This window comes from Alligator sinensis, unplaced genomic scaffold, assembly GCF_000455745.1.
Source record: "Alligator sinensis unplaced genomic scaffold, ASM45574v1 scaffold140_1, whole genome shotgun sequence".
Lineage (NCBI taxonomy): Eukaryota > Metazoa > Chordata > Crocodylia > Alligatoridae > Alligator > Alligator sinensis.
In genome coordinates this window covers 3,703,344-3,722,892 of record NW_005841836.1, presented here as the reverse complement: position 1 = coordinate 3,722,892, position 19,549 = coordinate 3,703,344, and the positions used below count along the sequence as shown (strand labels likewise).

Here is a 19,549-nt window from a genome sequence, read left to right as displayed (position 1 = left end):
ACAGAATTTGTAAAGCCTCAAGCCTATGTTTTTGAGGATAAAACAATGTGCTACCTGATTTTTCTCTGGTTTTTGTGATGGCATTGCCAGGAGGTAGCTAATCATCAGTATGAAAAACTGGGAGGAGAATCTTCCCCTCTGAAAACACAAACAAAAGTAACTGGGTTAACATAAGCCCTGGGATACTTTAATTCTTTCAGCTTTTGGTGGAATGAAAAGCCCTATTTTGGAACACATCTTTCCAATTGTTATTGGTGGGTTTTGGATTGGGGCCCAGGATAAACTGATGAAGACCAACCCTTAGCAGTGTCAATACTGAGCAGCTACAAATAGGGGTGGTGTGTCCAAATTATTTCAAAGCCCAGGGCATAAAAACCATCTTGCAGCTCTCCCATACCCTGTCTTAACACATATGGAGTCCTTGTTAAGAAAGCTGAGAAAAAAAGGCTGTGAAAAATCAGCCTAACCCATATGTAAATTAGAAAAGAACGTGTCTAGGATGCATCCAGATGCAGACAAAGGCAATCCAGTGCCTTTTTTCTAAGCAAAGGTATTGTCCCACCACCACCATTACTAAATACATTTAAAAGATAGATCTTACAAGGTGCTGAAAGAATGCCAATTTATTCCAGCATTTGGGAAGACAGCCCTCTTCAAAAAGAGAACTTAAGAAGCGGAGAGAGAGAAGCAATGGATGTGAAAGAATCAGAGTCCCACCTTTCTTCTTTGAAGTTCTACATAGTGACCTCAGATCCATCCCACTTGCCCAGAGAGAGAGAGATGTGAGTCAAGGTGAGTGTGTTGCTTGCAGTAGCTGCAATGGAAAAATGAGCAAAGGTGGCTCTATGTGTCCTTGCTGCCTGCCTGATTTTAAGCTGTTCTGAAAGCCACCATGTTCCCCAGCGTCAGAGTAGCAGGTCAGGAGGCTGCACTGGGTTAGAGCATTTTCCCACAAGAAGTTCTTACAACTTGTAGAACATGCCAGTATAGCCACATGCTCAGGTTCTGCCTTTCAACATGGCCCTGATAAGGCTGGGATGGAAGGAGTATCCTTTCCCTGGATTCCTATTCATGATTCCCCTTCACTTTGTACTGCCATCTATACCAGGGCAAAAGGATGTGGATTCTTCCAGATCCACTTTTTCAAGATGTGGCCCCAAATCTAAGCCAGGCCTGAAATAAGCTTCCATGTGAAAGGGCCTAAGCAAGGCACTCAGCTTTTGTCACTCCGGGCCTTGGCAGAGAAGATGCTGCTGCTTTGTCTACAATGAGCCTCCCAATATCAATACTTTTAATTTGCTCATTGGACTGGGCGGCTTTGATTGATACCTGGGTGTTTCTAAACCCCACTTAAGTTTCCACCTCCTTTTGAACTCCTCAGTGGCTTTGCACTTTAGGCTTTTAGTTACTAATTTAGTTTAGCCAATGTAAATACCTTGTGTAAATGCCACAGTTGGGATGGGTGCCATTTACAGTGCTTTCTACCAGTGCTTTCAAACTGGTACACACTGCACTGATGTACGTGACTGCACCGATGTAATTTCATCTTAGCAGTCAGGAAAGCAACAAAAGAGATGAGTTTAGACTTGGTTCTAGTATGTAATGAGGGCATTATAGAATGGCCAGTTATAAAAAATACCTTGCATCGATAACAAGTTGTTTCAGTTTAATTTAAAATAGAAGGGGAAATAAAGGAAAAGGAAAGGGAAAAGAAAAGTTTTGTGCTAGGTCACAGTTCCTGCTTCCCCCAAGTTTCTGGCTGCTCATAAAGATGTTACAGATCATCTGGATGATGAGAGATGGCAGCAGTGCAAGAAGACACATGGCTTCTTATCTGGCTTATTACAGTAAGCATGAAGGGCATGATGCATCTTCCCATTGAGCCAACAGGGGACATGTCTTCCCTGCATAGGACCAGGTGAGGGTCACCCTGTGAGAACAAACCTTGCCCATTCGCTCCCAGTTTGTCCATGCCTGCCAAATGTTGACAATCTGTCACCAAGCAGCTTTTCACTGTGCATCCAGTGCTGCTCTCAGGCTCCCAGCCTCAGGCGTGCTCATGAGAAGGCTTACCTGACAGTTGTTGCTTATGCAGGATGTGAGATGTGGGAGCAAGTGGGTGGAGTGTGCTTTCTCAGTAGTGCTCCCTGGCACTGTATGATGTGGCCCAGAGGTGTTGAGAAAGACCTCCCTTGGTTTCAGCTCACCCTAGCCCTGACATGTGGATGCTAATGAGTTTAAGTGAGTTCTGTGTTGGGGAGGGAGATCCCTGCTCCGGTTCTGGGTTTCTTCCTGGTCATTTTGTGTGTGAAAAGAGGCAGTGGAAGGTGTGAAGGTGGGGTTTTTCCTCCCACTGGAGATGTTCAGCGTATAATGAACCTCTGTGTCCTCCAGGGGACTTGCTGGAGGAAAAGAAGCTCTGCAGAGAGATGCCTTGGCTCTGTACAGAAGAGCACACCCCAACTGCTGAAACTTCCTTAGCCTGACGAAGGGTTTTTGAACTCGAAAGCTTGCTTAAAAATTGTTCTCCAACTATTTAAGTTGGTCTCATAAAAGATATCAGATTCACCCAAAGAACCTTGTCTGCCTTGGCTCTGTACTGCCACTCAGCCCGTTGCTTAGCTCCCTCTGGCAGATGGATGAGGCTAGGCTGCCCCCTTAGGGGGAAGCTCTTTGGAGAGAGTTATGCAGAACAGGAGCTCTCCTCACCCCACAGCCTTGGTGGGTTAATGGGGGGTGATAAGAGAACTGGAGGGGACAGCAGCAAGTTCAGGATCTGAGAAGGGTTTTCTCTTGCTTTCAGTGGAGAGCTATCTCCTCCCTTTTCTTCTGTGCCCAGGCACTCGGGCTTCCTTTTTTTTTTTTGAGGTATCACTGAATTCAACATTGCTTTGCCAGGAAAGGTGCTTGAAACCCTGTGAGCTTCCCTTGGTATCTGTCCAGAACATCTGGAGCAGGGCTATCCAGCTGTTGGCCCACGAACTGTATGTGACCCCCTGGTCTCCCAGTCCAGGTGCTGTTCCCTTCATCACTCTCCTGCTGTCACTGGGCTTTCTGGGTTCCTCCCTTCTCTTCCAGCTTCCTTTTTTTGCCCCTGCTCCTGGAGCTTTTGGGGAGCCCTGGGTGGCACAGGGAGCCAGCCCAGTGCAGAAGGGTGTTGTGGTGTGGTATGCAGTCCAGGGGAAGGCCTGTGGTCCCTGGCTACTCAGGAATTCAATAGCTCTGACTAGATAATGGTATGTGTCTTCAGGCTAATGGTGGCTGATGTGATGCAGCCATCACGTGGGGATAAAGTGTACTGCACAGATGATGAGATGGAATTTTTTACCTGGAGAACTAAATATTATGTCAGGCTTCTACTTTGGGAGGTGAGGAAAAAGTAAAAAAGAAGAACAAGGCATTGGCTTGACCTAGGAAGAGAGAGCTTCAGAGAATTGAGGGGAGCAAGCCTGGATCAGATTTATCATTTTTAAATTCAAAGGAATGCATTGGAGAAAGGAAAAATTTAATGTAGATGTGCATCTCACTGTATTCTAGCTTCACTGACCCATCTAAAGGAGAGATCGAGCACCGCTGTACACATCTCAAGGGAATAGGGGTCCAGTAAAATATGTGGGTACTCAAGGCATGGGGTGGAGGTTAGTCCTGAAATCATAATGATGGTGCCATCATATCAATCCTTGGTGCTCCTTTACCTGTGATCATGTATGAAGCGTTCCTCACTCTGGTTCAGAATACTGGGCTTTCAGTGATGCCTCTGTGAGAATGATTGTGGAAATGCTCTCCTCTAACAGACAGCCTAGAAAGGCTGAGGCTGACATGGAGAAGGTAATTCAGGACATCCTCTTCACCATCGCATTGTACAAGAAAAACTGAATATTAAAAACCCCCCCAGAAAGGTGGCAGATCGGAAGCAGGAAACAGTGTCATGCTACATGATTAAGCTCTAGAACTCATTGCAGCAAGATGCCGTTGAGGCCAAGAGTTTGGCAGCGTTCATAATAAACTTGAGGATTTATATGGAAAATAAGAACACCCAGATTCTCAACAGTAAGGATTAACCACCTAAAAGCTTACTAGGGATATAAATCCTTATGCTTCAGGGCTTGGTCTAAACTCTAAATGTTGGGGGTCAGGAAGACACTTTCTCAGGAGGCAGAACTGCAACTAGTGTTGCTAGGTGTCAAAGACAGGACACAGGCTGGACAGGCCACAGATCTGATCAAAGCTTGCAAGTCTGACTCCATGACAGTGCATGCTATTTCAAACAAGAAAAGATTGTATATGTGTGCCTAATAAGGCAAACTGGAAAGGACTGCTAGGGAACCTTCATCTTTATTAGATCAACTGGCTGTTGTCTTCCCTGCTGGTGCAGTCACTCAACCCTAGCCTCAAGGTCAAAGCTTATGTGATATACCAGGCACTGGGGCACTCCAGTCACTGTGGAGGGATAGTGGGACCCAGGCTCTAGGCCTGTTCCATTTGAACCACTGCAGGGAATTAATGATAGAGGGTGAGAATTAAAAGGAAGGCAGGAGAAGATCAAGGAGTACATTACCTATTGTGGGGAAGGGGGAGGGGGGCACAAGATCATGTTGAGGCTGGGGGAGAAAACACCGAGGCTGGGATTTTGAAAGTGCTTAAATCTAAGGTGCTCAAATCCAATTGCAATTCAGTGGGAGTCGGCTGCCATAATCCTAGCCTGCAGGTTTATACTCAATGGTGAAGAACCTTCTGCTGTTTCAGTTTTCTTCACAATAATACAGTTTGACTTCTGGAAATGCTCACTTCAGCCCTTCCTTCCTTCCTTCCTAACATACCTTTCTGTGCTGACGAGTCATTTGATGAAGTTCCCTCTAGGCTCTCTGCTTACTCCTGGTATCCTTTTCAAAGAGGTTCATCTGATTAAATCTGGAACTCTTGCCTGCAAGTTTCCCCCCTTTGCTTGGGGTAAGACATTTCTGGCCTTCTCCACCTTCGGGGCTCTGGGACAGAGACACCTGCAGAGACAGATGTCCCTTGGGGCTGTTTTTCCTAGGGTTGGTTGCCTGCCCCTCAGGCCAACTGATTTCAGTAAAAGGCTCCTTTAGCTTATGAAAATGTGCACCATAGATATCAAGAGCCTTAGTTACAGACCTCAGCTGACACTCTTCCAAAAGAAAACTCTGTGTCGGTTTCCAGCAGACTAACCTGGCAGTCCCCACATCTCCCCAAAGGAGCTCTTTACTTCCTAGAACTCCCATGGTCATGCTCCAGGATCCAGCTACTTTCCTACCACTGCATGTATCTTCCGGATAACTGTGCTTCCAACTGAGCCCTTCTCACATGGCAGTACGGAACCACACTGCCATCTTGTGCCTACTTTTGTGAATAACAAGTTTCATGTTTCCTAAATGAAGAATTAAAGAGGAAAAAAAGGCACAACCAGAAAGGTGCAGTTCATGCCCATTTGTAGAGAGGGGAGTGGAATTTTCCTCTCAGCAGTGATAAGGATAGCACTGGTACCTTATGAGGGAGATGCACTGTTGTCCTCCCCATGGGTTCTCTGGGCTCCTCTTCCTTCCTCCAGCTTCTGCTTCCTACCCACACAGTGGTAGAGCTGCTTTTAACTGCACTCACTATTCTGTAGAACCCCTGGGGTCTGAATTAATGCATCCTTTGGGCATCTCACTTGCTTTCCTCCCTTTTTGGACTGGATTGACTGGTCACAAGCTTCCTGAAGAGCCCTGTGGTTTTTCAGCCCCAGGTTCTTTCTTGGTTCTTTTTTTTTGATGTTGCCACTACCCAAAACAGTAGCGTTCAGGTTCTCCCTTATATTAAGGCTGCTTTGCGCTGCACTGATAGCATCACCATAACCATGAGGTAGGTTTGGAATGGGGGTACCTATTCATTAGCCTTCCTTTTCTGTGATTTGGTTTTAGTGGTAACATTGCAATGGCAAAACACAACCTTTCAGCCTATGTTCAGTCCCCACGTTTGACTGTCCCCATGGGGTTTCCCTGCAGGATTTTCTCTGCCCCAACTCCTCTTCTCTTCTGTCACTCCCACCCCGCTGTTAATCCATTTGGAGCTAACCAACTCCACCTCCATCACATGAGTGAGCAAAGGCTTCTAACAACCAAGCCCTGGTTTGTTATTTAAGATACAGCATCTGCTAGTTGTTAGGACCTTACTTACAATCATCTATATTTTAGCATGAACCCCCCCCCAAAAGCAAATACCTGGCCCTACAGGCATTTCCTATCACTTATTAGAATCTTCCTTAATAGAACTGGGTGCATTTTAGCAACATCTGAAATTGCTCTGTATGCAGACAAGCTTTTTTCCTGCCACCGATCAGGATCAAGTTTGTGCGTGTGCATGTTCACTGCACAACTAGGTTGCCATGCAGTGGCTATTACTGAGCCTGGATGATCATGGTGTGTGCAATGACATTTTACCTCACTCTCTTTACTTGGCTACCATGTATTAGAATTGCCACTTATTAGAATCAATATAATTCTAATAAGTGGTGGATCCTACACCATCAACTGAGAAACTAGGGAAACATGAGCCCTGACATTTGATCTTAGTGGGCAAGTGAAAGAGGAACTAATTTTCAAGGGCCAGAACCTCAGCAGGTGTAACCAGACAAAGCTGTCTTGGCTCTCATCACTATTATTTACAACCACAACAATTTTCTTCTGCAAAATCCACTGATTCTCCTTTTACTCGAGCATTTGGAGTTCCTTTGAAGATCTGGCCCTGACGCCTGCCCACCTATTCTGCTCATATAAGCTCACTTTCTCCAAGCCTGCCCTGAATGCTGCCTTCCAATTTATTCTCATTTCACACAACTAATGAGGACCGATGAAAACCAACAAGTCAGCTCAGCAATGAAGGAACAACGTCATGCATGGGGAAGGTGCCATTTCCAGAAGGATTCCTGTCACAAATGATGCTTCATGTTTATGAGCTGGGACGTTCCAGGTACTTATAGTGAATCACTGGGCTATTGCTGCTCTCCTGGTTGCCAGGATGAATGGTGCCAACTGCCTTATGTTAATGTCCTACTCCAACAGCTGCTGCCTTTGGTGGAGGACACAAACATATTCTCTTGATCTGAAGGATATATGGCTGCCAGAACCCAGTTCTTTGTTTTTGCTCTGCTCCCTGTAATTAGTGACTAGTTCACTGAAATTACATCTACATGATTCCATCCACCCACAAAAACAATGGGCCAATTGACTGCTGAGAACCTTGCAAAAGGGTTGATTTGCAAGTGGAGGAGTTTCACTGCTTTAGCCTCATGAATAATAAGCACTTCTCCTCCAATCTATAACCCTAACTGCAGTTTTATGGCATGGGGTGTTTTATAGGGGCTATTATGGTGTACAGGGACATATCAGTGCATATCCTGGTAAAAAGTTCTTTGCTGCTCTCTTCAAACTTGCTATAACTTCCCTTCCAGATTATCTGGTCCCCCAGGGATCATGCCTGTTCACATTTCTTTATCTAACCTGTTTGAGCTGTTGAAGGCTCTTTGGCTGATGCGTGGTATTGCTATGTGGTATATAAGATGAGGTTTGATTGTAGACCTAATGGGAGAAAGCAGAGGTGCTGTGGAAACTGTTGGCAGCTTGGAGGGACTGTGTCTGTTTGCACTGAGCACACTGACCAACCTGGGAATCACGTTCATGGGCTCTGGAAGAAATCCCACCTATACCTCATGGGTAGAGTGAGTGTCACAGTGCAAAGCCATGTGGGGAAAAGGCTGAGATAAAATATCCTTCACTGCAGAAACTCTCCTTGTAGAGAAGGACCAGCCTGAGCCAGTGGCACTGCACATCAGGGCTGTTTTGAATCCTGGAACTTGAAACTGCATAACTGTTTTCTTCAGTTCTTGATCAACGTACCATTACCCTAAAGGAGCTCTGCTTTCTGCTGGACTTGGGGCCAGAGCTGATGAATCGTGATGTCAGGTCTGTGTTAGCACGTCAGATGTCGGCATCAGTGTCATGGACATGCCCAGGGGTGGAAGACTGGAGTGGGAGCAGGAGAAGCAGCTAAAACGAAAGTGTGAGAAAGGAGTCACTAAAAAGACATTTATCTTGTGTCATCTCAGCTTACAACCTAGCCCTCCTGCCCCACACATGTTCATACTGACTCGCTGACCTGCAGTTTTCCTCGCTCTTTACATTGCCCGTTTGGTCTCTGGGCTTTATCCACCCAGAAAAGCCAGTGCTGGGAACTTGCCTCCATATCCAAGGCAACATGCAGCCCAGCTTTTTAGCATCTATGAAGCCTATGAAGTAAGGAGCTTCCTCAGCACCCAGTGACTCCAGGGGGAACTGAGAGGCCCCTCAAGAATTGTTCAGTGCCTGGCAGGATCAGGTCCCCATCATATTTTCTGTCCATTGTAAAGGATTTGGAATAATTTCTTCTATGACCAATGGAGAGGGCACTTGCCAGCTGCTACTCACTAAGGACCTTAGGGATACAGTGGCTAGTCAGTTTAGTGCCCACTGAGGACAATGGAAATATTTCTTTTGGCTTCACGGCTACTTGGATCATCATAGGCTTTTTGCCCTTAAAAATGAGCTGGTTTGTACTATATTAAACACTACATAAACAGACTATCTCAGAGCAGAATTACTGAAAGATAATTCTCTGTGGATACAGTGAAACAGCTTCTAGCCAGGTTACCAGAGATGCTGGAGGTTAACTAGGAAGGTCATGCCAGACCTTCACCTTGCATAAACCAGTGCAGCTTCATTGATGTATGCCCATTTAGGATCTGGTGGTCTCTCCCCTGTGGGTTTTCTTACCCATTTTCTTTTAAAAGTAGATACATTTTATAACCAGCAGGACCATGATGCTCACCACATCTGACCTCCTGCCTCACACTGGCTCACAAACCTCCCTCAGTGACCTGCATAAAGCCCATAACTACTTCTTGGGCTATAGCATTTCTTTTAGAAAGACTTTGAGGCTTGATTTAAAGATTTAAACTGATGAGAATCTACCACATCCCTCATTAAGCTGTTCCAAGGGTTAATTACCTTCACTGTTAAATATTCATGCAGAATACAGTGTTACATAGCCATGTAAGCTGTTACATACCAGTGGATATATCATATTCGTCACTCATTTTGTCCAAAAGCCTGTTGCACAGACAGTCCAGCATAAGTTCTAACCTCCTCCCAATCCAAGACATTTATATTATTCTAGGTATGTGGGCCAATGGGGAAATTTCCTCCTAACCCAAGTAGGTACTTCCTGGCTTATCCCAAAGCATGACAGATGGCATCCTTTATAAATATTTCCACTAACTGTCATGATGACAGATGTCCTTCTTCATTAAAATGCTCAATCTTTTATTTCAACTTCTCCAAGTGATGCGCTCTGATGATCTTGTGTGCCAGTGAATGCCATGAGTTAATTATGGGCCATGTAAACAATGTTTCCTTCTATCAGTTTTGAATTTTTGCCACCTTATTTCATTCCCCTCTCTTAAAACAGCATTGACAAGGGCCAAATCCTGAAGCTGTTACATATGTCTTGTTGAGGGAGTGGATACATGACACATGGATATGGATTGGTTTTGTCAAACAGTATGACTTTTAAAGGGATTTGAAGCAGACAGTAGATTTGTTATCCCTGAGTAGCTGCCATGGTTGTGATTATAGCACCTTGCCACTAGGTGTTGTGGGGAGCAGGTGGTAGCTTGCTGGTTTGAACAAACAACTGTCCAGGAATAACTGCAGGGATGACACCTACACTGGGATCACATACACCAGGGTATTTTTGCTACTGGGTTGTTTTTTTTTACCCAGGTTGCCCCCTAACCAGTTACCCCCATGGTGGGGTTTATATAACTGCTCATTCTTATAATGAGGCAAAGGCAGTTCACACAGCTGTGAATGTGTTGCCTGTCCCAGCCTTCAGTGCTACCTAATATCATTTAATTTAGTAATAACACTTTCAAATCCTTTCCATTCTTTACCAGAAGTGCTTTGGGCCCCTACTGTCTGGTCAAAATGCCTTCTCAGGATCTTTCCTTTGCAGCACTGTCAAGGACCCCAGTGCTTTTTTTCTGCAGTAACTGTGAAGAGAAGAATTGTCCCCAAGACAATCCAGGCATTGGTATGTGAACCATGCTAGAAACAAAAAAAAAAAAAGGAGGGAGAAACTGTGATTTACAGGTCGTGATTTAGTTCTAATGAGACCATCTGTCTCTTGTTCCCACCTCTATCTTGCCTTTCTTTCAACCTGCTGGGTGAGAGGGGGGAATTGCCTTTGTGAACTGTCTGTTAAATGAATGGAGCTGCTTAGAAGTGGCTAAATCAGACATGTACTCCAGAAGCAGGGAGAGAACCAACGGGAATGAGAAACCCTGATGTAAAGGGGTTTTTGGTGGCTTCTGATCTGGAGACTAAAACAGGGCAAATTCTCAGCTGATGTAAATTAGTATTGTTCGGTCAAACGTAATGAAACTGGGCCAGATTAGAGCAACTAAGGAGTCAGTACACTCCTTCTGGAGGACATCATGTTAATAATGCCACCTAGCAGCAGCTGCTCTCCCCATTTCAATGGGCTAGAGGTGTTGGATAGGCATCCAATAGCCTTTCTTTTTTTGGCAGGGGATGGCTTATGAGTTGGCTCACAAGAAAGCCCTTGTTGCATGTGCTGAGGGGTGGTTTGAGAGCTAATGGCTAACTAGCATGACCCCAGATTCAGGAGTTTTATTTGTGAAACAGATTTGTGAAAGTGCCCATGAATCTGAAATGATTCCATGTGCTCTGGTCAAATGCCAGAAATGCAAGTGGAGGAGCCTGGGGGAGGCATGGCCACAGAGCAGAATGAAGGGGTTCCCTACAGCTGTTGGCTATGCTTTATTTCCTGTTGGTTGACTTTCATCAGGATTTTCAGGCTCCCTTTGTTCCACTTAAAGCTCCAGCTCCTGGAGTTATAGGGAACTCTGTGGGTTTTTTTTCTTTTCTTTTGTAAAAAGATGGCTTCTAGCGTTGGTGGGCATGGAAAAAATAATGCCTCTTCCCTATTCCCCCTTCCCCCTCTTGGCCCCCCCGAACACCAGAGGCCCATAACCTATGAAGCAGCTGAAAAGACTCATATATATATATTTTTTTTTTTTTTAATTTCCCACCCTCATGATTTCTGATAGCCTGAGTCCTGACTTTGAATGCTTGGAATAAACAATACTATCATGTTGTCCTCCTGATACATGCTGGTGCAGTTTGGATCACAGTAACTAAGATGTGATAAAACTTTATTCCAACGGTTTTAGCACTTGGCTGGAAACACTGACTTCGGGAAGAAGCATAGCATCCTTTATTTGAGACCCATCCTGGGACAGTGCATTTCCAACATACCTGCAAGCAGTCAGTCTTGGTTGTTTGTAAATGGGAGAGGACTCTGCGGTGAGATTCAGGGGCATACATTCTTTTGCTGAGTGAGAGCTGCAAAACTAAACTGCAGTGGCTAACAGGGACAGTGCTTGTTTTAAGCTTGGGATGGGTAGAAGTTCAGATCCCTTTCCTCACCACTTGGAGGAATAAGGGGCTGCAAAATGTACGTTGATGTGTGCCACTGAATATCGCCACAGAACCCCCTACTGTTTAGAGACACCTATGGAGATGCTTGTGCTCCTCAACACTTATCCACGGCATGTGGCAATTTGTTAATGTCAGTTCCCATTGTGATCAGAGGCCCTTGTGAGCATTCAGAGAGAGGCACTGCAGGGCCAGATGCTATAAGCAGTAATTTAACAGTGCTCAGTATTAAATCATAGGCTGAGAATAGAAAGATAATTGAGTTTGTGGCTGGTTGTTGCAAACCTGCCCCTTTAGCTCAAGCGATCTAGAAGCCTTCTCTAGGCAGCTGATTTTTGATTTTCTGCAAGTAGCATCAATATCACGGGGAAGGTTTTTGAAGGATGTGGGAAGTGTTTGGGGATGATTTATGTGGATCTGATCCTAAGGAGAGTGAGCAAGTTTATTGCTAGAGGGCAGGGAATCCTTTGTCATTATATACCTAGGAGGGGATTGGTTATTAACAGTGGAGCTTAAATCAGGGTCCCATTGTGCTAGAAAGGTGCTGTTCTGATATGCAGTAAGACACAACCCCAGAGAATTCATAAGCTAAAGACTGGACAGCCAAGGGTTGAAAGAGGAAGAAAGGTGCAGAGAGGACAAAGGTCTTGCCCTGGGTTGCCTGGCAGGTCAGTGGCAGAACTGAGAAGGGAGAACATGTTTTCTGACTTCTGGGGCAGAGAGAGATGAACTCGTGCTATTGCAGGGAAGTCAGAATAAAACAGGAACTGCTGCCCCTCTGTTGAGCTCTTTGTGCCTGAAAAAACAGCTGTGCAGTGTAAGAGGTAGTGAATGCAATGCAGGTCCTGTGCACTCCTAGCACTCACTGCTTAGAGCCTGTGCAGAGACTGGGGCCAGGCAACAAAAACTTGAGTTACAATGGGAATCTTAAGAGGTGCTCCCTTAGCATTGTTTATACCAGGTTTTCAAGAATTTGAGAGCTCTGGTTGCAGTTTTGCCCAAGGCCTGGCAGCATGCGGGCAGGGGGGAGGTAAGTCAGAGATTTTGCTGAGTCAGAGATTCAATCAAAGTAAAGTGACATGTGATTGAAAAAGCTAACAGCTGGGGGAATAGGTCCCTCCTACTGCTGCTTCAATCCCAGCATTCATTTCTAAAAGTGGTTTGCTTCTTGTGGTGTACTGACTTGATCAAAGCCATCCATGCCTGTGGGCATCTTTTCATTGGTGTTGCTGGGCTCTGGATCAATAGTAGTACACACAAAGGGCAGATTGTGGGGTCTGTGGCTGAAGCTGACAGTGGAGGGAGTCCTAGGATATGCTTTTCACTATACGTTCTCACTTGTCACAAGTTTATTAGTCTGCAGAACAGAAGACTGTGGGGGGATTTGACAGAGCCAGGGGCAGGCAATTATTTGGGCCTAAGAGCCACACAGTTTTGGGGAGCTGTCACAGGCTCAGCACCCCTCTCCCACCCAACAGTTCACCAAACCTCCCTATGTGGCATGGGGCTGCGGGGGTGGGGAGAAAGGAGCTGGTGCAGGCACTAGCAGCAGCTTCAGCCTCCAGTTGCCCTTCTACCCCAAGGAGGAGCTTCAGCAGATGCCCTGATCCCCAGGGGGAAGCTACCACCTGCATCCCAGCTGATGCCAGTAGCACATGGCAACGTTTCCAGTGCATGCCACTGGGAGCTGCTGTAAACTGTAGCCAGGGTTGCTCCACCTCTGGTCTAACTCCATTCTCTTTGGAACCCCCCTTCAGGTAGTTAGAGGCTGCTATCAAATCCTATCAAATTTAGTCAGCTGGGTGACTGTGTTAGTAAGGGGTGCAAAATCCAGGCCAAAGACTGAAAAGCTGTTCATACCCAGGGTAAGGGACTGACCCCTGCTTGAGCACTCCATTAGCTTTGCAGGATCTTGTATAATAGGTCAAAGCAATCAGGGCTTGTGGGAGAGGTGATATCTTTTATTAGACCCACAAAGTTTTTGAAAAAAAAAAAAGTTCTTTAATTGCAAGTTTTCAGGCACAATACACCCTTAATGAGGCATAAGGGAGAAGATTGTAAAAGTTCTCCTGGGTAGAAATGAAAATTTATATTTCATAAGATTTCACATAGGAGTCAATAGATAAAAAACTCCTCTGGGCAGGCAGTTATTAGCTGGTAAGGAATCTAAGATTTTTTTTTTTCTTTTGCAAAAATCTTGTTGGTCTAATAAAAGATATCACCTCTACCACCATCTCTGATTGCTTTTTTTCCTCCAGACCAATACAGCTATAACCTGGATACCTATAATAGGTCAAGCCTTTTGAGGAGCCCATATCTTAAAATGAAACACGTCTGGCTTTGTGGCTTCAGGGATTGGGAATCGGAGATAAAGCTGTTCACCTCCAAATCACTACTCCAAGTCTGAGCCAGGTTGCTAAGGGCTGATGCTAATTGCTATCTGACAGCTGTTTCATGGTCTTTGTTAAATGAGCTGTTGGTCTAACTGCTTTTCAGGGATCTGCATGCTAATTGCCCAGATTAACATGATTACAGTCAGCAGGGGCAGCAAAGATGTTGGAAGTATATGATTGTGGAGGCTGAATTGCCCTTTCAGCCTTCAAGGAGGCTCTTTCAGAGTTAATCTGAGGGATGCTGTAGGGCAGTGTCCCCCTACCTTTTCCAGGCCAAGACACACTTACATTAATAAAACATGTTTGCGGCACACCTGTTAAGGCATACCCCATCTTTATACCTAGTGTAGCTCATTGCCATGGCACACCTGTTCACTTCTGACAGCACACTTTTGTGCCACAGCACACTGGTTGAGAAACACTGCCATAGGGTAGTTTGCAGTCTCATCCTGGGTAGCAGCCCTGACACAGAGGGCTTTTAACTGGATGATCAAACTGATAGTTTTTAGAGAGACACTAACATCCATTTCCTTTTTTTTTTTGTTCGCAAGAGAAGAGAGGCTATTCCAGTACCTATTATCTCAGTCTACCCAGATTCCAACACTTTTTTCACACTGATGGAATGATATATTTTAGTGATGTGTTGGGGTGATTGTAGAAAGGATAATGCAGCACCAACAAGCTGGTGTCTCTGGTGGTATATTCATACTTATGGCAGCAATGCATCCCAGCTTCCAAAAGCAAGGTCAAGAAACACAGCAGAAGTGGTTGCTTGGCAGCATTTGTACTCATTGATGAGCTACTGATTGTTCCCAAATTGGCAACTGGCCAGATTAGCAGGGCTTCATCCTGATTGGGTGAAGTCCATTTTTAACTTTTCAGTATGGTCTCTTAGGTCTCATTTATTCTTCAGTTTTACTTGCATAATTATTTCAATTACACATGTGAATCTATATTTTTAAAGCCAATATATTTATACTGATGTGGTTAGATTAGTCTGTGACTGGAATGTGACTTAGACCAGTGTAAATTCTTTCCACTTTCCATATGGGGAGAACTTATACCCCTCTCAAATCCCATTTCATTTTGATCTAGGACTATGAGAGGGCAGGCTCATATTGCTCTAAGTAACTCAGTGTAATTAGAGTGCTATGACTTTCAAATATACAGCAATAATTGTAATTGCTGCTGACCCCACCCTGCAGCACTGTTTATGTTTGAAATTATGGAAGGAAAAGGCAAATAGTGGCCTGGGATAGAGAAGTCTGTGTGGGACTTGCCTGGTGAGGAAGGAGTATCCCTCATTTCTTAGGGGATACGTATACTTATTTGCTGTCACTTGCTTACTTGTCTGGGTATGATATCTGTGCTTGGTCACAGTTTTCAGCTTGCAGAGTCTATATAGGGTTATGCACTATAAGTAGCACAGGGGCCTTGCAGCTGAAGGTGCAAGGCAGACTTGTTGCCTTTGAGCCCACCTGATATGGTAGTTTATGGCTGAGGCTAATGGAGGGGTCAGGACTGACTTAGGCAAAAGGCTTAAAAAGCCAAACGTCAGTGATTAGAGTGGAGTTTGCCTGGGACTAGTTCCTTGTGAGGAAGATACAATTCATCACTCTTGTGGGTAAGTGAATTTGTTGGTTCTTCAGTGGGTTTGTTTGGGTGCTATGGCTTACTATAAACCAGAATAAGTCTCCAAATTCTAGTTTACCTCTTGTCCAGAGGTTTGGACAGTATGGGGTTCTCTTATATGTGTTTCAGGTGTTGCACATACAGGATTGGTCACATAGCTTGGTCACCTAACACACCTTTTTGTTTACTGTTTTGAAAGAAAAAAAATATGAGTCCATTTGAGAAGTTCCCCTGTTCAACAAATCAGTTACATGCACATTAACTTAAAATACATGTTTCCATTCTATTTCCAATTGCCATGGGCTTAGAGTTGAATAGCTGTTTTAAGCTAATTGCTGAATGGAGGTAGATTTAAGCATGTACTTCAATTACTTGCTGATGTGGGGTTGAAGTGATAGAATATATGAAATAGGAGTCTCCTCTGTACAATTCTTCACTTCCCTTAAAAGGCAGACTTGTCACTGCAAACTATGCCCAGAACCTAAATCTCTAGTGTACTATCTATTATATATGCAGCATGGCTCCTGCAAAGCTAATGGAGTCACAGCAGTATAAATTAAAAGGAGAATTGGGTCCAACTCTAGCCCTGAATCTGTCCTAAGTAGACTTTCCTCTTAAAAGCTATGTAGTCAATGCCAGCTTTGGGTGGGTTCTAGCACCCACCTGGCTGCCCACCTTTGACCCAAGGTGGGTCATTCCAGCCCAAAGACTGCAAAGGTTGTCAACCACTGATATGCAGTATTGGGTAGTGTAAAGTGATGGGAGCTTTGGTGTCTTTGCTGTTTACTTGCTTGGGAGTATTGGGAGAAGTAATGAAAATAGCCATTAATGCTCTTGGAAAGACAATGGTGCATGGTTACCTTGTAATAATAAGTCCAGAAATTTAAGGTGCCTTTCCAATGAAGAGTTAGATTTGCAATACAGTTTTCTGGTCTGCCTCCCGTTCCACTTGGTAATGCTGCTTATTTCCTCAGTAGTGAGTAGATGACAAGATTTTCTAATCTCTGTGTGCTATTATACTTATTTTACAGAGACAAAGTATCTCAAGAAAATAGCTTGATTTCAGCTATGCTGAGCTGAAACATCACTGAATTAAAAAAAAAAAAAAAAAAAACAACAATGAAAACCCCCCACACCCTATCAGTGGTTCTCAACCTGGTTAGACTCAAGGCACCCTTTGGCTTTCATGTAGTTCCTGACTACAGAAAAATACTAGAGCAATTCATTTGTTGCAAAGAAATCAAAGGCCACAACAAGCCAGAAAGTTCTGGTGCCATGGATTCTTGTTTTAAATCTCTTGGTTTATCTCGTGAATCAGATGTAGGTGTTTACCTACCAAACAGTACTAATATTGCACCATCTGAGGTGGTTCTTTTAAAAAGGATTTTATATTGCTCCATGGTGCCACAGCACCCTAACTGAAAATCATGGCACTAAATTGTAATAAAATGAATGCAAGTTGCAGGTGTTTAGCTCCTCTTGAAAATCAGGATATGCACTAAGTCAGTTGCCACACCCCTTTCTGCCAAGATGGCTTTAATAATGAGTGTGGTTTCAGTGTTTTTTTCCTTAACAACAAGGTTTGAGCACTTTCTTACCAATTTGTATTTACTGTCATAAGCAAATGGTTGTAACTAGAAAATGTTTCCCCCCTCAATTCTTCATTTCATTGCCCAGGCCAGTAGTGCCCAACCTTTCTGTCCAATGGGTTGGATCAGCTGTGCTTTGTGGGAGGAGAGCAAGGTTATCAGGAACTGCCAGCATGGATTCACTGACAGCAAGTCATGCCTGACCAACCTGATTTCCTTCCACAAGGTGACAGGCTTAATGCATGAGGGGAGAAACAGTGGCTGTGATATAATATATACCTTGCTATTAGCAAGGCTTTTGACACCATCTCCCATGACATTCTTGTTAACAAACTTAAGGACATGCAGACTAGATGAAAGTACTATTAACATGGATACATAACTGGTTGGATCATTATGTTCAACAAGTGGCCTTCCATAGCAAAATGTTTAGTTGGGAGGAGGTATTGTGGTGTTCCCCAGGAGTCTGTCCTGGGTCCTGTACTGTTTTAATGTCTTCATTAAGTATTTGGATGATGGGATTGAGTGCACATTTAGTAAACTGCCAATGACACACACTTGCCCTCCAGAGTGTCTGTCTACAGATGCTCTGGAGGGCAGGGCTAGAATCCAGAATGACCTGGATAGACTGGAGAAATAGTGGACAATCAGATGAAAGTCAACAAGGACAAGTGCAAAGCTCTGCACTTGGAGCAGACTAATTGGATGCACAAATACAGACTGAGGAATGACTGGCTGCCTAGGCTGCAGGACTGCAGATAAGGGCCTGGGGGCATGGATGAATCTAGGATTTTGAAAAGGGGGTGCACATGGTGAGGTGCATCACCGCATATAATACAACATCTACATTTTCTTTACTTGGAGAAAATTGTAAGCTTTGCTAATATTTTAGGGGCCCTGCTGACTCTGAAACTCATGCTAAGCTCAGGCCTACTCACAGAAGTTAAAATACAGAATACTGATGCTAACTGCATAGTGCAAGAGGATGTGAGTTCATGGCTAGGCCACCTGAGAAGAAATAATGAAGTATGTCTTCCAGCTTATTTTGCTATATACAGGATGATTTCAGGCAGGCTCCTAGTTGTCTGGTGTGTAGCTGTGTGAAATGTTTATCCTTGATTAATTAGTATGGTAAATATTTCTTTTTTGATTAACTCATTTATGTGCAGGAAGAGACATTCTCCATATGTGATGGATGTCTCCTCCTGATTTAGTTTTATTTTTGTTTGTTCGTGATTAACCTTGTTTTCCAAGTGTTGTCCCCAACAGACAGTGTGAGTTCGTGCCCGGTGCGCTTTTGCCAATGAACACACAGGGGTGGATGATCCAACTTAATCTTTATTGTTTCCAGTCTGCGCAGAGAGGGGTGCTTGGCAATCGTTTGCAAAGCAAGCAGCACCGGTTTTTATCTTTGGGTACCTTTTATACATATGTTTGCAAGTGTATCGCTCAGTGATTGGTTACAAGCCACTGACATAAGACGTTTTCTACTGAGCATGTCTCTATACTTATGTTTTAGCCATGTATTTCATTTACATACATATATGTTTCATTAACATACTTTTGTCCTGCTCAGGGGTGTGATTTTTAGCATTATAATGAGACCTTTTTTTGAACTTCTTGCTATCTTACAAGTGTCAGGGAGACATTATCCTGCTGGTGTTAGGGAGGCATTCCAGGAACCCTCCGCATCCCACACGCTGTGCTCTGCAAGCATCTCTTAACACACACATACCACACCCCTCCCAGCATCTGCAAGTTGCCTTAAGTATGCAGTTAGATATAGTTTGCAAAAGCTAGATATACCATAAAAAAGATTACATAAAAAGATTACATCACAAGGACACATCTTTTTTCTGGTTATTAATCAGTTTCTTGGTATGTTCCAAACTGGATAACCTCTTGTCACTGAAGAAGGTAACTCCATTCAAATTAGAAATTTCTGATAAACAATAATGAGCAGGTTGATTTAACTGGATTTTTCTGTCAGTTACTGCTTGGGACTCTCTCTTGATTAACACAACTAAAAGAATGCTTTGAAGATGCCAAGCTAAGGGTGTAAAACGGCAGTAAAATGGTAAATGGCGCATGCGCTTCAAGAGAGATGCTGATGTGCCCAACTTAATCAAAGTTGAAGAGAAACAGACCACCGCTTCATCGTCTGCTTGGTGAAAAATCATCACCTTATAGCTAATTACTGGACTTTGATTTGGTTTGGGCTCATTTGACTTGATTTTGAATACTTGTAGTAAATAAAGCCTTTCCGTCACCTATCAAATGAGTTGTCATGTCAATCTGTGGGCTAGTCCGGAATCCTAGGTTATTTGCTAACAGGCCCAGAGCTGTATTATTCAGTGTAAGATTGAAGCAAAAACAAATGTAA

General features: G+C 44.0%; 1 protein-coding gene across 1 annotated transcript in view; it reads left to right on the top strand.

Annotated features, from left to right (window-relative positions):
• Nucleotides 1–6,911: 6,911 nt before the first annotated feature.
• The window catches only part of LOC102374855 (beta-soluble NSF attachment protein), a 68,802-nt gene continuing 56,164 nt past the window's right edge, over nucleotides 6,912–19,549 (top strand). The window contains exon 1 of the mRNA XM_025202071.1: nucleotides 6,912–6,969. Coding sequence (XP_025057856.1) covers nucleotides 6,935–6,969 — 35 coding nt within the window. The 5' untranslated portion in view covers nucleotides 6,912–6,934. The remainder of the gene's footprint in view (nucleotides 6,970–19,549) is intronic.